This window comes from Lepidochelys olivacea, assembly GCF_965140295.1.
Source record: "Lepidochelys olivacea isolate rLepOli2 genome assembly, chromosome: 2".
NCBI lineage: Eukaryota > Metazoa > Chordata > Testudines > Cheloniidae > Lepidochelys > Lepidochelys olivacea.
The window spans coordinates 231,454,188-231,474,955 of NC_140412.1; the positions used below are offsets into that span (position 1 = coordinate 231,454,188).

At 39.5% G+C, this 20,768-nt stretch overlaps 1 protein-coding gene across 4 annotated transcripts in view; it reads left to right on the forward strand.

Moving 5' to 3' along the window:
• Positions 1 to 20,768, forward strand: part of CACNB2 (calcium voltage-gated channel auxiliary subunit beta 2) — a 395,376-nt gene that overhangs the window by 196,096 nt on the left and 178,512 nt on the right. Inside the window, exon 1 of one of the 4 annotated variants that reach the window (XM_084619153.1) lies at positions 9,619 to 9,710. The exons of the other annotated variants lie outside the window; for them this stretch is intronic. Coding sequence (XP_084475279.1) covers positions 9,660 to 9,710 — 51 coding nt within the window. The 5' untranslated portion in view covers positions 9,619 to 9,659. Of the gene's footprint in view, positions 1 to 9,618; positions 9,711 to 20,768 lie in introns of those variants that run through there. 4 annotated transcript variants of the gene reach the window in all.

The window sequence follows — 20,768 nt, forward strand, 5'->3', positions numbered from 1 at the left end:
AAAGGGAAAGTCCTGCATTTAGCATGAGCTCATTATGTAATCCAGCTCCACCTGACTCATAAAATCAACTAAGAATATTTGTGATTTTTATTTCCTAACTCTCTTCCATATATTGCCAGACTTTTACAGAAATAAATAACTGATAAAGGTGAGCTAAACTGAAGGAGAAAAGGGAGTTAGCCTGGAAATTAGCAAATACCAATGGTGTTCAAATTTTATTTAAATGATTTAAATGCATAATTTGTCCAAAAATCACATCTTAACACTATGTGGGCTGCCTAACTGGCCTAATTTATAGCATGCAAGTGACTTGCTACACATTACATTAAGTTATTAAGTAGGAGAACCTTGCCCAGAAGAGGCCAGAGAGGTTTAGTCTTAATAAATTAACTTTGAACATTGAGGTCCCTGCGTGAACCAAATTAATTCTGTTGTTTCTGAGAACAATACTGTGAAAAAATAGCTTGTTTTGCTCATGTTGGAAAATGTAGGTGACCTCTTTGAGAAGCACAAGATCTCTCCCATGGTTTGGTCTTAAAATTTGGCAGGGGTGTGGCCTTTGTGTCAGGGATGTGCCGTTTGCTGTTCCAATTGAAATTCATCAAAATTTGGCCAAATTGTAAAACTTTGAAAGATTGCATTTCACACATACTTGGTAGAAGTTTGCTGGAGATACCCAGCTAAAATCTCCAAAGATTCCATCCTCGCTGAGCATACTCAAGCCTGGGGCTGCATGGGGCTCAATAGCACTTTCCCTGCAGTTGCAGCACTAGCTTGCTGTAGGCTGTGCTGGGACCTGGTACTAGAACTGAGACCAGGGAGACTGTCTCTTCCATGCGCCCAATTTTCCACCCCCTCTAGTACCCAGACAGTGAGGAGGTGGAAGCTACCTAATTCAGGTAGAGAGGTGACAAGAGTTGCACTGGCGGGGATGGAGTAGATTGGGACAAGGAGCCTAGGGAGGGTGGATGACACACAACTGAGACTGGAGGTTGGTGCAGAGTCAGGGGAGGGAAATTATGATTAGGAGTTGGGGTGTGGGGGAGACCGGGACTGGCTGGGCAAGGAGCATGGGACTGGGAACTAGGGGAGAGCAGAGAATTAATAGATTCTAGATATTAAGGCCAGAGGGACTGAGTAGATCATTTAATCTGACCTCAGAGGAGACTGGAACTAAGAGATGGGGAAGGAAACATGGTGTATATATGTGGGTGGGAAGGGATAGGAGCCAATGGTGAGGAGGGGGACACTGAGATTGGACAAGGAGCCAGAGGTGGATATTGGGACTGGCTGGGCAAGGAGATTGGGATTAGGGATGACTGGAGTAGGGTGAAGGAACTGAGGGGAGACAGATCCGACAAGCAGCTAGGTCATAGGGGTGAGCTGGGATTGGCAGGGCAAGGAGACAAAGAGCAAGGTAAGTGTGAGGGAGGTCTGGGGAAAGGAGATTGGATGAGGAACACAGGGAGGGAGACTGGGACTGGGGTGCAGTGCACAGGGATGGAGCAGAAGGGGTCAAGCACGGGGAACCTTAATTCTGCCATTTCCTAACCTTTCAGTGCTTGAACTGCAACCTTAATAATGGTTCAACACAGAGTTTTTGGTTTTTGTAACATACTGTAGCTTGTCTAAATTTGTTACACTCTCTTATAGGAGGACAGATGCATTTTTGCCATCTCTTCCTTATTTTGTAATAAAAGGTTGTTACAATTTATTACATTATATTGAAAAAATGTGCTGTTACACTTTAATCTGAGACATTCTATGTGCTACAGATCTTTTCAGTGTACATTTTAACTGGAGAGCAACTGCTTCAGTATCAACAGAAGAAAGTGGTGTCAAACTGTAAACCACAAAACAATGCCTTTCAGATTAATATGAGAGGATTATTTCATTACTTCCATATCCTTATCTGATAAAAATAAATGTGAGTTGTGAATTGTCAGCCTGTTAAAGGATGATTACGTCTATATTGTAAGATAAGATCTATCTGAAACTCATTATTCTCTGATAAATGATTTTCCAACAAAGATTGTACATAGAACACAGACAACCATGTCAGTCATCCATTTTTTATGGCATAGATGGAAGCACAATGAGAGAAAAATCATGTATTTTTAGTCAGTTTAGCCAAACTGTGATGTTGACCCTTTTTTATGTGTATACTTTTAAAGGTTGTAATCTAATGATCACCTTGGAGGTTATCCCCACCTTTCCTGTACGTCCTCATCTGGGCTAAATGTCCAGGATTTGGATCTGGGACTGGTGAATCTATGTGCACACCTTTCATCATCAGCAGGGCAAACAGTTAGGGCTCAACTGTGTGAAAGAATCCTAATATGGGCCATCAAGCTTAGCGGAGGCCCCTCTTTGAACAGTGGCAGGTACACTGAGGTACATAGCTGAGTTAGCAGATACTGTGGGGCAGACACAGCACCCTCCAGCTATCGAGCCTCAGCTCTTTATTGGGTAAAGGTTGCCACATCCTAGAGCGTGGATCTTGTTACTACGCATCGCAGGTTGCACATTAAACTATTCTGCATGGACAATCTACTGGTATCAATAGTTTCCACCTTCCAGGACCTCACCATCATCATTCAACAACCCTTCACCAAAAGACTTGTGGCATGAGTTTTGTAGGTGGTGCTGACAGGCCCTAGAAGTTGAAAGCCAGTAGCCAATCATCTCCATATGAACGGGCAAGGTGTGAGGCTCATATGACTCTTGTTCAGTGATGGGAACATGAGGTCCTACTTAGGCAACCAGGGGGCTCTATTCAGAGAAGCCCATCCTGCTTCAATTTGAGAAGGCCCCTGTAAAAGTTGGGGTAAAAAGGCTCACCTCTCACTGATTCCTGGCTGGTTTCCCATGATCAGCAGGATCTCCCTTTTTAAGTGGGAGAAACAATCACAAAAACAGACAGAAACTGACAATCAGATGCTAGAATATTGGCACACTACTTGACTTAAAGGAAAATGGAGCTCTCAGGAGAACTGCATTAATCGCAAAAGAGCTACACAGGTACCAAGTAGATATCACTGCCTTATCCAAAACTAGACTACATGACAGTGGTGCGCTTAGAGAAAAAGAATACACTTTCTACTGATCAGGTTACAAGGCAGATCAAAACGCCAGTCTTTGCTGGGTAGGTCTTGCAATAGCAAACTCCATCTTTAATAAACTACCACAGCAACTTGTGTCAATATCTGAGTACTTAATGACATTGAGGGTACTACAGTCCCACAACCACTTTTTGACAATAATAAGTCCTATGCCCCAACAATACTTGCTCCAGAAGAAATGAAAGACTCAGTTCTTTCACCAGGTGAATGACACTCTAAGAAACATACCCAGCAGTGACAAAATCTTATTATTGGGTGACTTCAGTGCTCGCTTTGGAGATGATTATACCACTTGGAACAGAGTCATGGGGAAATTCTGAAGTGGGTCGTTAAATACAAATGGAGAACTACTCCTAAGACTCTGCACAGAGTTTGACTTTGCTGTTATGAACACCTTTTTCAACTTTCCAGAAAAGTGGTTCTATTCCTGGTAGCACCCTCAGTCAAAACAATGGCACCTTCTGGGCTATGTGATCACTTGTCGTAAAGGCCTGAAGGATGTTTATGTTACCAGGGCTATGTGAGGCACAGAATGCTTTATGGATCGCCAACTTATCCATACTAAACTGAGTATCAGGATTCATCATCCTAGATTGAAAATTGCTCCAAAACTGAACCAACATGTTGATGTTTCGAAACTTTGCACCGAAGAGGAGAGAACCCAGTTAGCAACTTCCATTCATGCTGCACAATTAAATTGTGCCATGCAAGAGTAAGCAGAACAGTTGATGAAAGGTGGGACACTTTTCAAATGTCAGTGCTATCAACAGCTAAAGTAATCCTTGGTGTTCCAACTCAACAAAATGTGGATTGGTTTGATGCAAATGACAACAATATTCAAGCACTCCTTGTGGCCCACTGAGCCATACACCAAGTTGAACAGAACAACCCCTTCTCTCTCGCGGCTGTAGAAGCCTTCAGGAAATCAAAATCTACAGTGCAGAAAAATCTGTGGGAGACGGATGACGCTTGGAGAAATAAAACAACAGAACTACAAGTTCTTGCTGATACTAATAACACTAGAGGTTTTTTTCATGAGTTAAATTCCGTTTATGGACCACAATAACTGTCCAATCCTATCCACTGGTGGCACCCTCTTGACTGAGCACAGTATGATACTAGAAAGTTGGGAGGAACATTTTGTAACTCTACTCAATCATAGCTGAGCGCAAATGATCAAATAGTGGACTCAATCAAACAAAGATCAGTTCAATTTGAACTCAAAGATCCACGAACATTGGAGGAGAATAAGAAAACACTTATGTAAATGGCAAACAGAAAGGCAGCTGGAGCCAAAGAAATCCCAACTGAAGTGCTGAAACACAGTGGGCCTACACTTCACAAAGCTTTGCTAGACCTGTTTACTTTTGCTGGGAAAACGAGGTTTTATTCCAGGATTTAAAAGATGCCAAAATCATAACAATCTACAAGTGCAAAGGGAACAAATGTGACTGTGGCAATTATCATGGCATTTTGCTCTTCTTCATCACTGGTAAGACCCTGGGTAAGCTCTTGCTGAAAATGCTTCAGGTTATTGAAGATGATATACTCCCTGAATCCCAGTGTGGTTCTCGTTCATCATGCAGCACTGCCAACATTATATTTACCTTACACCAGTTACAGGAGAAAGCTGCTGACCAACGAATGCCCTTGTATGTTGCCTTTGTCAACCTTAGTAAGGCATTTGACTCTGTTGGACACTCTGCTGTCTGGTGCCTTCTTGCAAAGTTTGGTTGGCCAGACAAACTAATCAACCTTAAACACTACTTCCATGACAACATCCATGCTGATTCATGTGTTCCCTTACCTGTAGCCCAAGGGGTTAAACGGGGCTGTGTGCTTGCCTGTACATTATTACTTTGTTCCTGGTTGGAGTGCGAGAAGTTGCCGCACATACGACCACTACAGGTGTCACTCTAACAACAGGTTTCAGAGTAACAGCCGTGTTAGTCTGTATTCGCAAAAAGAAAAGGAGTACTTGTGGCACCTTAGAGACTAACCAATTTATTTGAGCATAAGCTTTTGTGAGCTACAGCTCACTTCATCTGTAGCTCACGAAAGCTTATGCTCAAATAAATTGGTTAGTCTCTAAGGTGCCACAAGTACTCTAACAACACAATTCTATGGCAGACTTCTAAACCTCCACCAATTCAAGGACAGAAGAAAATCCCAGCAAAGTCAAGCAATGGACCTACTGTATGCCGATGACTCAGCATTTGTTGCCCTTTCCTATAATGACCTGCAACATTTGTTGAATTCCTTTGCCCATGCTGTATCCCTTTTTAGCCTCTGTTTTAATGTAAAGAAAACACAAATCCTGTACCAACCATCTCCTGGCACTAACCCATCACTTCCATCACCACCAGAAATAAAATTGAATGGCTGCCAATTAAACAATGTCAAGTCCTTGTGCTACCTATGTAGCACAGTTACTGATGAGAACAATATTGACAACGAACTTTCAGCATGCTTAAAGTCAGCTGCCGCAACTTTTGGTTGTCCACAAAAAAGACTATGGACAAGACGGGGGGTCAAAGTATCCACAAAATGCCAAGTTTTACAGAGCTGTTGTGCTTCCTTGTCTTCTATACTCGGTAGAGACCTGCCCACTTTCTCGTTGACATATCAAAAACGTAATGGTCTGCAACAACGCCACCTGTGCAACATTATGGGAATCAAATGGTCTGACAAAATCACCGACAATGAAGTGCTATGGCTGACAGCCATGCTAAGCATGGAAGCCATGCTAACATAGAGGTAAATGACCTGGGTCGGCCATGTTTTACATATGTATAACAATTGACTGCCTAAGGGAGTTCTGTTTAGTGATTTTGAAAAAGGCAGTAGGAAGTATGGCCATTCCAAACTCCGCTACAAGGATTGCGTCAAGGAGCACATACAGTCTGCTGGGCTGGACTTAATGACCTGGGAGGATATGGACCATTACAGGTGAGCTTGGCACGCCGCTTCTAAGGAAGCAGAATAAGCAACATAATATCATTTTGCCACCTTGGTCAACAGTAGGAGGGATCGTAGACGCCAGCTTGCCCTGACATGTTTCCTGAACCCTACATGTAGAAACTAATTTCCGGTTCTAGTCAGACTTGAATACGAGTGACAGTCATTTTTATTATGTAATCTGATGTTCCTTCTCTGATAGCACAGACACATTAAACCAGAGGTGGGCAATGTAAGCATGCAGCCCGTCAGAGTAGTTCGCTGGCAGGCCACAAGACAGTGTTTCCATTGACTGTCCGCAGGCATGGCCGCCTGCAGCTTCCAGTGACCATGGTTCACCGTTCCCGGCCAATGGGAGCTGCGGGAAACGCCACTTTCTATCGACTAAATAGATATATGGACACAATTTGCTTTGTGTCCCATCAGCATAGTGTGTCTTCACCAGATGTGCTACAGTGCGCACTGTTGCAGTGCTCTAGTGTAGACTTGCCCAGAGTGACCCCATGTACACATGGCCTTAGAAAATTCTATAGCTGTCTTCACTGCACAGTTAACTCAAATGATCTATACTCCAGTTAGTTAGCCTAGTTTGAGTGAGAGTGGCCACACTGTGAAATAACACTCTATGTACTGTGAAAAAGTCAGACTGGACAGCTATCAAAGAGGGGTGGAAGGCAAATATATCAGCCCTAATATGGTAAAGGTTCTTTTCCCATATCCCTTTTCCCCCAAGCTAAAAAGAGGTTACTTCAGGTCAACTAGGAACACCTGAGTCCAGTTAAGGGCTGCCTGTGAGAGAGTGGGAGGAGAGATAAGCTGCAGGAGAGCTAGTGGCCGCAAGGAGAAAAGGCTTCTCCTGGGTGGAAGGCTGCTTTCCTTAGTTTAGAGGAAGCAACTGAACCAATGGACTGGAGAAGGACTGACATCCAGAAGCCAGCATAATAAGGCAACACCCCAGAGACGGGGCAGGGAAAGAGATTCCCTTTTTGTGTTTGGCTGGAGAATACTGCTAGGGCTTACCCTGAGGTCCACCTTGTAAATATTCAAAAATAGAACCTGAGAGAGGAATAACAACTCTCCTGAGTGGGACTGATTTACTCCAGGCCCCACCACCAGAAGGAGAAACGCGGAGGCCGGTGATTCAAAGGAGATGTATTGCCACACTATACCGTCATTATTAGCAGCACAGAGTGATGGTGTTACTAGCTGTTGAGTTGTGCTAACTCCAACTGGAGTTTATGTCCCCTGACAGGCCCGCCAATTTGAGTTAAAAGCACCACCACAGTTGAGCTATAGGCTTTTGTGTGTGGATGAGATGTAGTGTTGCCCCTAATTTATTTTTACAAGGAAGACAAGCCCTTAAATTATATATAGTAGTTCTTTATTGTGATCCTCAGAATGAATGATTTATATGTGGAGTATAAACTGTTGGAGCCTATGCTCTGCTATGCCACTGTCTCAGTGTGTGATCTCAAACAACTAATTTATTATTAAATTATAGTACAATTAGTGAGTTATCTTTTCTGCAGAGTTATCACCCTCAGAGTGTGTAACAACACACCTTGTGGGACATAAGAACAAATTATCACACACTCAGTAATTACTGTATACCATGGCTATGCAGAAGGACTACTGTACTATTCCCACCGACATCTCGCTGATAGGTTGGAGACTGCGTCTGGTTGCTAAAGGTCCAGGGCCTGTGGTCGGAGCAGGAAGCTCCACTGCATATCAATGTCCTCGAGCTTTGGGCCATTTACAATGCCTGTCTCACTTTCCTAGACTGCATCCAGGGTTTGGTACTTCACATACTTTCTGACAAAACCACCCTGATCTATTATGTGAATAGGTAAGGGTGAGCACACTCCAGGGTGCTCTGTCAAGAGGTGATCAGGCTGTGGCAGTTCTACATCAATGAGAGTATCACTCCTATAACCAGTCACTTGCCTGGGATCCAGAATCATCTCGCAGATCATCTCAGCAGGAATTTTTTTCCTAAAGCCCAGTATTCTGAGAGTTATTTTTGCAGCATTGGACATCCCAACAATTGACCTGTTCACTACAGGGACAACCAGAAATGCTGTCTGTTCTGCTCTCGAGGGGGCTTCAGTCCAGGTTCCGTAACCCACTCCTTCCATTTCAGCTGGCAGTCAGCTCTCCTATACACTTTTCCTCCAATCCTGATCATTCCACGGTCATCCTCAAACTGAAAGCAGATCAGGCCAAGCTTATCCTTGTCACCCCAGCATAGCCGAGGCAGTGCTGGTTTTCTGACCTTCTCGTTTAATTCAGCCTCCCATATCCCTTCCTTTCCATCCCAACCCACTCATGCAGAATCATGGTCACGCTCTGCATCCCCTGCTCAGCTCTCTGCATCTCACAGCATGGCTGCTCCGAGGTTGAATGAGGAGGAAAGCAATGTTCAGTGGCTGTTCTATAGGTCCTACTCAGTAGTAGCCCCTCAATGTCCTGGACTTCTGAAAGTTTGGATCTGCATTTAAACTTTGTGGCTTATCCCAGTTTGACTCGTGTAAAGAAATACACATTAGGAGTTTGATCTTTAGAGGTGCAGTGTGCATTCAGCTCCAATTGACTTCGGCTGGAGCTGCAAGTGCATAGTCCTCTGACTCTGAGGGACATTTTGCTTTGTTGGTTATGTATCCAACATACCACGATAAATACTACATTCTTTTTTACACTTAATCCACATACTCATTTAAAGAGTAGGGCTTCAATCCTGCAAACACTTAAGTACCTTTGTGTACATGAGTATTCCCATTGAGTTCATTGGGACTATGCACATGTGTAAAAGTCCCCACACATAAATATTTGCAGGATTGGGTCCTTTGTTTGAAAAAACAGTGCATTTTTTGAAGAAGCTGTTTTCACAAACAAAATAGTATGGTTGATACTCTTTGTAAAATCTTATAATTTAAAAATGGCCACAGAATGAGATTTTCAACCTAGTTTGAGTTGTATTGTTTTCACACATAACCCCTCTTAATATATCAACTGCTAATAACTGTGCATAGGAAACAATAAGTTTGATTGCCTATAGATATGTAGGAATACTTTTCAATGATTGTTTCCTTCTTAAAAAAAAATGTTACTTCTGGATGGATAACCAATTATTATATATTTACAGGAGGTCAGGCAACAAGTCTGTCATTATTTAGCATTCTGGCCTAAGCCTGCTCCAAGGCATGCACCTGAAATTAATAAAATTTTATATTGCTCCAACAAGCATGCAAGCTCCTTTTCTATGATAAGAATGGAGAAAACCCTTCTACCCTAACTTATTAATCGATGTTGATGGGGTTCACTGCTGAGCTGTAACCGAGTATAGGAACTGAATTAGATCAATAGCTGAGAGAAATTTCTGAAGAACAGTAAAGCTCTGTGTAGGCAAAACTGGAACTTTAAATCAGGCCTTAGAAGGAAAAAGAACTCAGCTGATGGCTAACAAAACAGACTTGGTCATCTTTAGTTTTTACTGGTGCGTTTGTTTTGTTTCTGAGATTTTGCTCCTGTGAGAAGTATTCCTTCTGGCAGGTCTAGTCCACACTGAAGTAGTCTGACATGCATGACAGATGTCTGATGTCTCCTCAAACGAAACACATTATTCCTGGGGTAAGCAAATGGTGAAGGAATGAAGGACAAATGCTCAGTGTGCTTTCATTTTGAAAATGAAATACTCAGGCTTGTTAACAAAATTAAGTTAACTGCAACTAAATTGTTTCACTTTTCTGTAATGGTTTCTCTCATCTAGCAGTGTTGAAATCTTGTTTATTAAAAATGGCACCCTTTTTACTAACAGTCCTAATTCTCTTTTTAAAGTTCACTTTGCTGAATAGTTGCTGAATCTTTGTTATTTTGAAAAACTCTAAATACTTTGTGTAGTTGGAGGAGGATGCAGGAGCTTACAAGAGGCTATTGCTGAGAGCACTTCTGTCTGGAACCGTAAGAAGTGTAGTCATAACAATTTAGCCTGTGTGTGTTCTACATTTTTTAGCATTGGTTTTACTTAAACACTTTACTATATATCTTCTTCCATATGAGAGCAATGGGACTCTCTACTGGCAATAACCTTGAAGTACGCATTTTCTTTATAGACTCAAGTTGCACTTTGTATCTTTTTCGTTCAGATTAGATTAGTTTATAATAGGATCATGAGTGTTTATTTTATCCATAGTGAAGGAGGGCTTTGTTCCAGATTGGAAGATCCAAGCCAGAGCTATGCTCTGAAATAAAAGGTAACAAGATATCAAATATTTTTACAGTATTACAGTTTGTTCTGTATTGTAGTTTTTTCAGCATAGAAAAGAGGGGGTAGATATTTTAAAAAGCAGGCACTCATTTCAGCCGAACATTAAAAAAATGGCTCCAAGTTCCTATTTCATTTATTAGAGATTTAAATAATGTTGGCAATATAACATAAGCATCAGAAGAATTTTTCAGGCTCCAGTGTCTTTCTTCTAAAGCCCAGTAATGCTTTGTCTTGTGTAATGGCTGCATGGCTATGTCTCTTTCCTCAGTGAAGAAACCAGGATGGAGAGTTGCTTTTAGTGGATTATTTAAGAATAGCTATACAAGAGATGATTTGTTGTTACTGTTTAATTTTCACACCATTTTCTTACTGTCTATTACTATTCTTTATCAAAGATTAAATGTTTGCATTGGACAGAGTAGAGAAATGATGGGAGATCTGAGGACATAGTGCCCCTGAAATTGTTTTACGTGTAGATGTAAAGGAGTGCACTTGCATGAAAATCAACTACTATACTTGTAGTTTTAGCCACCTTTAGAAAATGCTTGCAAAGTTTCTAAAGATACTTGAAAAATACTTTTGTTTTGGTTGAGAGGAAATTTTAAGACAAAAATATGATTTTTTCAAATGTGAGATTTTAAGCAGTGTGTTCACAGATATACTCATTTCTGGGTGTAAAGATCCATGGCCTACATCTCCGTTGTTTTGCACCTGGCTTAGAGATGATCTTGTGTGCCTCCCGTTTTACACATGTGTAAATGATTTCACAAATTGCAAGGCAGTAGAGAACCAGACCATCAAAATGTGCCTAAATAGAATGAATCTTTTGAGTGCAAACCACATTTGCGAATGTGACTAAAAAAATGCCAGTAAACCTATCAGAAGTAGTTATTCCACATCTCTCCATTTTTCAAAAGCAAACAGTATTTGTTGAAAGTAACAAGGCATGAATGTGTTTCAGTGGTTTTTATTATAGTGTGTCCTACCCTCACTTCAGTTCTTAAAAATCTTTGTGTGTCATAGAGAATGAAGTGTTGCTTCTAAGCTAGAGCAATGAGAAATTCAAAAGTTTGTTTTACATTCTGTGGGTCAGTTGACTTTTATTAAAGTGTTCTTAAATTCAGTGCACATTAATACAACGTTTCACTACATGTCAGAGCATTTTTTTTTTTTAAGATTCTGATTTGGTACTGCACCTGTTTGGAGATCTAACAACCTAAGTAAAATTAGGGATGGGGAGAGGTTTGAGGAAAATGTATAGGAGTTTCATGAAACATTTTAAATTTCAAAAACTCATTTGGAAATGTTTTTTCTTTAAGGAAACTACTTAGTGTATACCTTCAAACAGATATTGACCACCACTTCTGCAGTATCCCCTAACCCATCTGCCCACCAACTTTTAATAAAGTTATATCTGGATACAGCTAGTCCATAGCTTATTTGCGATATATAGTAGTCCATGAAAGTATCTCTCCCTCTTGTCACACTAAAGCAACAGCACAAGGGGCTGGGGAGGTGGAGGACAGGTAAGAAAGAGTGGAATTTGGGCCAGAAAATGCATGACTGTATAGGCTTTCTGGACCTCTGCCCTGTGGTGTGGCCGCATTAGGGGAAAATGAGGCTGTTTCAGCCATGGATCTGAAGTAATTTCTGTGGAACAGCTCACTAATTACTCCACAAGCTTGTTGGGGTGATGTGCAACCCTTTCATAATTCCCCAGCACCCATTCCAGCTTCTTGGGCTGGGTGCTGGGCATAGATTTTGCTCCTAGATGTGGTGATAAGATGCCTAGTGGATTCTTTAGCCTTACCTGACCTGAGAGTTTTGGCTGTAGATATTAATTGTGCAAAGCCACATTCTTATTGGCTGGTTGGATTTTTGGTGATGTCATATGTGTGCATTAGCTTGTAACAGTCCATAGACCTCATCACTTAAAAGGAAAAAAAACTATGTTTAGTGGGTGGAGAAAAAGTAAATGGGAGTAGAGAGTAAGACTAAGAGATGCAGTCTGAGGTGTGTTCTTGCTATTTCTTGATTTGTACACTTTAGTAAGATGACCATTAATGATAACTTTTGGAAAAACTGGCACTTACGTTGCATCACAATTAGACACAATACATAATTCCACACAAATTCCAATTGACCATTTCATGTGAGTACCTATTTTGCATGTGAATGTGCATTGCATCCATATCTATATATTTTGTCTAATTTAGGACATCCTTTGTAAAAAAAAATTGACTATTATAGCATCAGTCAATTAAAAACTTACATATTGCACAACCACCAGCATAGTAAATATTGAGATACATAGGATTAGGTAGTAGTAAGAATCTGTAGAAGCAGACTCAGTAGTTGGTCACAGTACACTGAAGCTGTCACTCTGTCCTTAAATTACCGATTGTGGATAGGAATTGCAGAGGATTCCAGGCAGAGAGGCATCACATGTATATATTGCCACAATATTTATCCTTGCTTTTGCCAGTTTACATAAGATCTTTAGAGGATTTAACACACTTTCCTTTATTTATACTTATAACATTTAGTGGAACTTATAATGGTAGTTGACTATCTTTTATTTATTTTGCAATTTGCAACAAGCAAGGCTAGGAATTCTTAAAGAACAATGGGCTGAAGTCTGTTCTGTGCCTTTCAAGATGCACAGCCCAGGAGGAGGGAAGACCAAGGTGGATCTAAGTCAGTTTTGTACTGCCTGGATTCTCCTTATGTCAGGAGACAGTGCAGCCCTGCTGTAAGTTAGTGTAGCCACTGAACTGCTCTAACTTACAGCAATTGTCTTCACTGCAGGGGAGAGCTACTGGAGACATCAAAATCACTATAATGCTCATTCCAACTACACAGACATTTGTAACTTTTGTCACTCAATAAAATTCCTTCAATTTGTGATCCTAAAAGTCCATTCTTTTACTCTACTATTTCTCTGAGTGGCTTCATGCACAGGTGGCTTATAATGTGCATTTCAGGGAAATTTGTGTTTATATTACAGTATTGACTGCATGGATACTATAGCGATAGTGGTTTTGTGGAAAAAGTAGCATGAAAACTATTAGGGCTGCTGATTGATCACCGTTAACTCACACGATTAACTAAAAAAAGTTAATGCAATTAAAAAAATTAATCGTGATTAATCACACTGTTAAACAATAGAATACCAATTGAAATGTATTAAATATCTTGGATGTTTTTCTATATTTTCATATACATTGTATTCTGTGTCGTAATTGAAATCAAAGTGTACATTATTTTTATTACAAATATTTGCACTGTAAAAATGATAAACAAAAGGAATAATATTTTTCAGTTCACCTCATACAAGTACTGTAGTGCAATCTATTTGTGGTGAAAGTGCAACTTACAAATGTAGATTTTTTTTCTGTTACATAACTGCACTCAAAACCAAAACATGTAACATCAGAGCCTACAAGTCCACTCAGTCCTACTTCTTGTTCAGCCAAGTTTGTTTACATTTACAGCAGATAATGCTGCCCTCTTCAGATTTACAGTATCACCAGAAAGTGAGAACAGGCATTTGCATGATACTTTCATAGCCATCACTGCAAGGTATTTACGTTCCAAATATGCTAAACATTCGTATGCCCCTTCATGTTTCAGCCACTGTTCCAGAGGACATGCTTCTATGCTGATGACGCTAGTTAAAAAAATGTGTTAATTAAATTTGTGACCTACCTCCTTGGGGGAGACTTGTATGTCCACTGCTCTGTTTTACCTGCATTCTGCCATATATTTCATGTTATAGCAGTCTCAGATGATGACCCAACACATATTGTTCATTTTAATAAACTTTCACTGCAGATTTGACAAAACACAAAAAAGGCATCAATGAGAGATTTCTAAAGATAGCTACAGCACTCAAGCCAAGGTTTAAGATTCTGAAGTGCCTTCCAAAATCTGAGAGGGAGGAGGTGTGGAGCATGCTTTCAGAAGTCTTAAAAGAGCAACACTACAGAACCCAAACCACCAAAAAAGAAAATCAGTCTTCTGCTGGTGACATCTGACTTAGATAGTGAAAATGAACGTGCATTGGTCTGCACTGCTTTGGATTGTGATCGAGCAGAACCTATCATCAGCATAGACACATGTACCCTGGAATGGTGGTTGAAGCACGAAGGGACATATGAATCTTTAGCACATCTGACATGTAAATAGCTTGTGACGCCATTTACAACAGAGCCGTGAGAATGCCTGTTCTCACTTTCAGGTGATATTGTAAACAAGAAGCAGGCAGCATTATCTCCTACAAATGTCAACAAATGTGTTTGTCTGAGCAATTGGCTGAACAAGAACTAGGACTGAGTGGACTTGCAGGCTCTAACATTTTACATTGTTTTATGTTTGAATACAGTTTTTTGTATATAATTCTACATTTGTAAGTTCAAATTTCATGATAAAGAGATTGCACTACACTACTTGTATTAGATGAATTGAAAAATACTATTTATTTTGGTTTTTTTTACAGTGCAAATACTTATAATCAAAAATAAAGTGAGCACTATACACTTCGTATTCTGTTGTAATTGAAATCAATATATTTGAAAATGTAGAAAACATCCAAAATTATTTAAATAAATGGTATTCTATTATTGTTTAACAGTGTGATTAATTGTGATTACATTTTTTAAGCGCGTGATTAATCGTGATTAAATTTTTTACGTGCGCAACAGCCTGTCATTCAATGTATAGTTTTTAGGGCTAACTGGACAGATGGCTGCATCTATTGTTGGTTCTATTATTTAATATTTAAAACAAGCCACTGGGCATAAAAATAGTTGACTGAATTTGTTTTATTTTCACTTGAACTGATCATTAATGATATGCTGCATGTGCCATATTTTAGTCTTTAGTCTAAGTTTAGTCTAAGTTTAGTCTAAGTTTGTCTTGTTTAATTTTCAGCACATTTTGGGGCTGAAATGATGCTGAGAGTTTGACAGTTTAGAGTGCTCATCACTTAAAACTTATTAGCTGTCTGGTAATAGGAATTTGTAGGTTCCCAGCATTAGAGAATAAATCCTGTTTGCATCTTTGCTAATAATTCCAGTCAAAGATAAGTTTTCCTTTGAATGTGTTCCTACTGACCAAAGGACATTAATATTAAATGTTTTAACAATAATGGTACATATAATCACTTTTTAATTTTCAGACTTCTTAACCTTGGATGTTGGCTCCCAGCCCAACCAACCTCTTTGCTTCCCTCCTCCATTGCTTTGACTTCCAGGATAACTTGTTTATACCAATCACAACTTTTAAATTTCAAAGTAGAAGGTGTTTTTAAACTGTATTTGAATGTTTTTTTTAAACCATTGCATGCTCAAACATCGTCAAACATTTTACAGATTGCTGGAGAACCAGTTCTATATAAATAACTTAAGGAATTTCAGTCTCTCATTGAAGATCATATTTAAACCTCATTTGCACAAATTAAGTAGAGGGAGGGTCATATTAAAACAATGACACACTTATTCCTGGGTAATAATAAATACAAATATTATTCTGGTATTCCAATAAGTAATACTGCTATACTGTTGATTGTATGATAGGATTTGAATGTCACATAAAGAAAATATGTTTTCAGACAAACTAGGTTGCATTGGTAAGCACATAAAAGTCAGGAAATAGTTTATAAACCTCTCAAGTATCTCTCACTTTGAGGGACGTCAGTCAGTTTAGACCCAGTTGCCTATTTTCCACACAGCTGATGCCCTATCACTTCTACTGTTCAAAAATGTTTACATCAGAAATATGAAAGCAAAAATCGTAATTACTCACTGCATGAAACACACAGCATATTAAGATTTTTACATTAATAATATTGTGTTTCTCATCATGGGCTTTGTCACACATTGTGTGATCACATTTGTGAGGAATTAACTCTTTTTCCTTTGAATTACGTGATCACATACTATTTCTCAAACAATATATGCACTGCACAGCGTATTGTTTATCTGTCTAAATGTCAAACGTGTTTTGATTTTTTTCATGGGTTCCTATTCTGGTACACTTGCACTGTTTTAATTGTCATAATGGTCCAGTGTAAATGTTCTGAATTTGATGTATGTAATAATATCTCTGAATTTGATGTATGAAACAAAAAGGTATGTGTTTAAATTATTTAAACACCATCAATGTACAGTACACTTCCTCTTTAGCCGTCATCACCGCCTTCCTAGGGTGCAATCCAACAGCTCAGTCAGTTCACTGTGAAGGTAATTTAGATACAAACTTAAATAAGTCAGGAAAACTTTCAGTATTACTCTGTTAAGATGGTGTGGTCTTCATTTATTTAAATACTGTTCACTGTACTTGTCATATGAAAGACTTTTGTGAATTCTGTCTTACATATATAGACTAATACAAATTCTTATTAAATACTTTATACATGCATATGCAACCATAACCTCCTTTTCTGACTTTTGAGTGCTTATCAGTGCATTTGTAGAATTTGCATAATGTAATTTTATATAAAGGATTTACAGTAATATACATGAAGAGCTATACTATAATAATATTTGAACTATTAATAATTCATTTAAAAAAACCTTCTGAGTTCTGATAGTGTATGATAGTGATGTCCGAGAGTCTATTTTTGTCTTTCTACTTCTGAGAGGATGCAGTTAGAACTGTTTTAAAACTGAATTTCTAGTCCATTGGGAATTCCATCGTTTCAAAATTTTCTTTTGTCCCAAACTGGAACAAAAAGTCAAAGTTTCCTGCAGAATGAAATTTTGCCCCCACCCCCCACCCCCAATAAAAATGGTTTTAGGAATATCAAAATTAATGACGTTATCAAAGTGCTTCATTTTGGTATATTAGTTTATAACGGAATATGAGATTTGTATATTATAAATTATAATGGTTAACAAGAAGCACTTAGGTAATTTTTTCATCGAAAACGTCAACAAAATTGAGGTTTTTGCAAAGTGTTTCAATTTTTTTAATCAGAATTTGTTTTCTAGTGGAAAAATTGTTCAGTTGGAAAATGTTACACCGGCTCCAGTTGTAATGTTTCCACACAGTATGTCAGCTTCAATGTAATAAGTAAACTTCTATTTACAGTCATCACAAATGCTGAAAAGTTTCATAAAGCAAAACACAGCAACTTGCTCTCCAACTCCAGAAAGTACTAGTTTAAGATGATCAAATTGATGGTTGGAGTTAGAAAATAATTCTCTGTGTCAGTCTATTTTAAATACAAAAGTAGCTTTACCGTTTTGTACTAGAGATTGGTTTGGTATACTTCCAGCATACAGGTGTTGGTATGAGCAGCATGATAGACGACTGAGATACAGTGGTTGTGATTATTTCGTTTCTAATTATGAGATGTCTCAAAATTCAAACTCTTGGTAAATATTGATATGTTAATGGTAATCATTGTGTTAAGGCTGCCTCGGTCTCTCTTGTTGAAACTGTTCCACTTTGTATAAATAATTACATTTCCTTGTGCCAGAAAGCAAGAGAGAGAGAGTGATTCTCCTACCCAGTGGTTAGGGGACCCATCTGGGATGTGAGAGAATCAAGCTTAAGTCCCTGCTCTGGTGAATATTTAATTATACGAAATGGAACAGCTCAAACAGGAGAGACTGAGAGCACCCATCCCCACATATCAAGTAGCCTGGTGGTGAGGGCACTCACCTGGGATATGAGTGATGTGAGTTAAGGTCTCTACTCCCTTGTCCCAAGAGGGCGCCCTAACTACCAGGCTACTTGCTATAATCCCTCTCTCTATTTTTGAGAGAGATGTGGGTTTCATTTGCTAGGGCCTGGGCTGACCTGGCTTAGATGCCTCACTTCAGGGGATGTTTCACAGCTGCAAGTCCCAGATGGAGATAGGTGCCTCCCTCTGGCCCATTAGTCAGGAGCCTAAATACCTTTGAGGGCTGACTGACTGAAAGGGCTTTCCTCTGCATTTGCTTCTGGATACCTCAGGCAGCTTCCCATTTAGCTTGCTGGCTTTTGATGATCCTTTCCTTAGGCACCAAACTCCCCCATACAGTGCGTGTGGAACCTGGGCACGTAACTCGGGATTGAGCATTCCAATAGGTGGCAGGGTACCTAGGGGTCAGGTGTTGCAGTGCCTAAGTACCTTTAGCACAGTATGACTGACCCTGAAATTAAAAAATCTTTCCCAAGAGGAGAGAGGGATTTTGTGTAATATCCAGATCTTTGTATCCGAAATGTCTTGGCAGCAACAACCAGGCAGCTTGCACTCGAAAAAAAATAAATACAAAATAAATTGGATACAGGGACCCACACACCAGTTCCCACCTTGCCTTCTTCTAGTCTTTCCTGCATTTGTGATTATTAACAGATGTCTAACAATTTTGGGACAAAGGTGGTAGGGTTTATCATCATCCCATATCACTTTTCAGCAAAAGAACTCTGCTAGTGGCTTGCAACATGCTGCATTAGTTCTATAGAAGAAGGATTACTTGTTGATCATGATATATCTATTACACCACAAATTGTTTAATGCTAAGGATAAATGACTCCAGTTAGCAAAAACACTTGCTTTCTTAGGAGTATGTTTTCACAGTAATGTATGGGGAATTATGTTCACAGATCCTATTGTTGAGAGTTATGTATTTGGCTCCCTGTTGACTATGTTGAAAATGAATGCCCACTGCCAGGTGGCACTCATAAGCTCAAAGAGTGAATAGGACCATTACAAAGGATATGCTCTGCTAAGTCCCACTTAATCTCTATTCTGAGGTATGAAGTAGGACTTAAGTGGTAGATAGGCCTCTCTGCACAGGAGTGAATTTCACCCAGAGTTCACATTTCAGCAGTGTCTTTTAAAATAGGCAAATCTGTGTTATCCAAGAATTAAAAAAAAAAATGCCTACAATGCAGCCAACATTACTTCACATTGTCAAATGTTCAAGCCTCAGCATTGCTGGGGGGTTTAAAAGCATACTGTGAATGGGAAATAAGAGCTGAAGATATAATGAGGCCAAAGGCACTACAATATTGAGTGAGAATTATCTTAAACTAAAAGATTATTGTCCAGAAATGTGCAATGCTAGCTTGTGCCAAAAATACATACATGAATAAAAGGAAGGGAGAGAGACAGAATTCCTTCTGGGACCTGCTGTCATTGCCATCCTCAACAGATAACCTTTTGTTTCTGGAATGAGGAGAACAGAATGCAAGGCTATTACAACTAAAGTTTACAAACACTTTTAAAATATGAGTTGATCCCAATCATTCCTCACAATTTGGGACTTGGTACTTAAATCATTACCTTGTTTAATAAACACAAATGTTTTTATAAAAGTTGGGGATTAAAGCCTTTTCCTTGTGAGAAAGAGACACAGCGCTGACAGTTTGATGTCTCAAATATGGAGCTTGCTGGAAGTCTGCAAAGAAACTAGGTTACCTGCAACTCTAGTGCGCTCCTTAACAAATCCTGGTTGCTCACATTAGCTAGTATTCACAGCTGTACTTCCAAGTAATCCCCACAATTTATTTGGCGCAGTTCACGCAAGGACATTGGGAATAGGGATCCCCAACAGAATCCATTAATCTCAACATTTGGGGAATTTTTGTGGATGGGTGGGTGGATGTGATTATGAACAGTTGACTAAACTTCACTAAGACTTGTAAATTTAACTTCTGTGTTGGAAGCTAATACAGTACAGCAGCTCAGCCACAATGTGGTATGACAAAAAGGGTCAAACCATTGTACTATCCTCTCACAGACTATTTTTTCCCAGATAACTTTTCAATTTAAAGAGCTTGGTGGTATTTGTGTAATGCCGACAGACCCCAGTCGTCAGCAGGTGGGATCAAATCTGCGACCTCTGAAGTGTAAAGCATGAGCCTCTACCACATGAGCTAAAAGCCAACTGGCTGTTAGCTAAGGCTGTAGAGCAGACTCATTAATTGCTCTCTAAGTGGTCTTGGTGAGACTAGATGGGACAGAACACCACACCCAGAAGGTGTGTGGGTTACATATGCAAAGACTGGTTCCCGTATTCCAGTTTTTGGGTTCAAAAGTGTATGTACTTCTTATAATATAACATTTTGCTTGGATACAAAATGACCCCTATGTTTGCAACAACAGTCTCTACAAATCTTTGTGGTGTTAGTTTTGATTGGTTTAGGAATGGGGTGGTGGCACTCTTGCAACCCCTATATTTTGGGCCCTGAGGAAAGGCCTTAGGGGTGCTCCAATTTATATTCAGCTGCCTATGTCTCAAGGAGAAATAGTTTTTAGAACTGCAGAACTGGAATTAATTTGGAATTCATTTGCAAACTGGACACCGTTAAATTAGGGCTTGAATAAAGACTGGGAGTGGATGAGTCATTACACAAACTAAAAACTATTTCCCCATGCTAATTTTTCCCCTATTGTTACTCACACCTTCTTGTCAACTGTTTGAAAT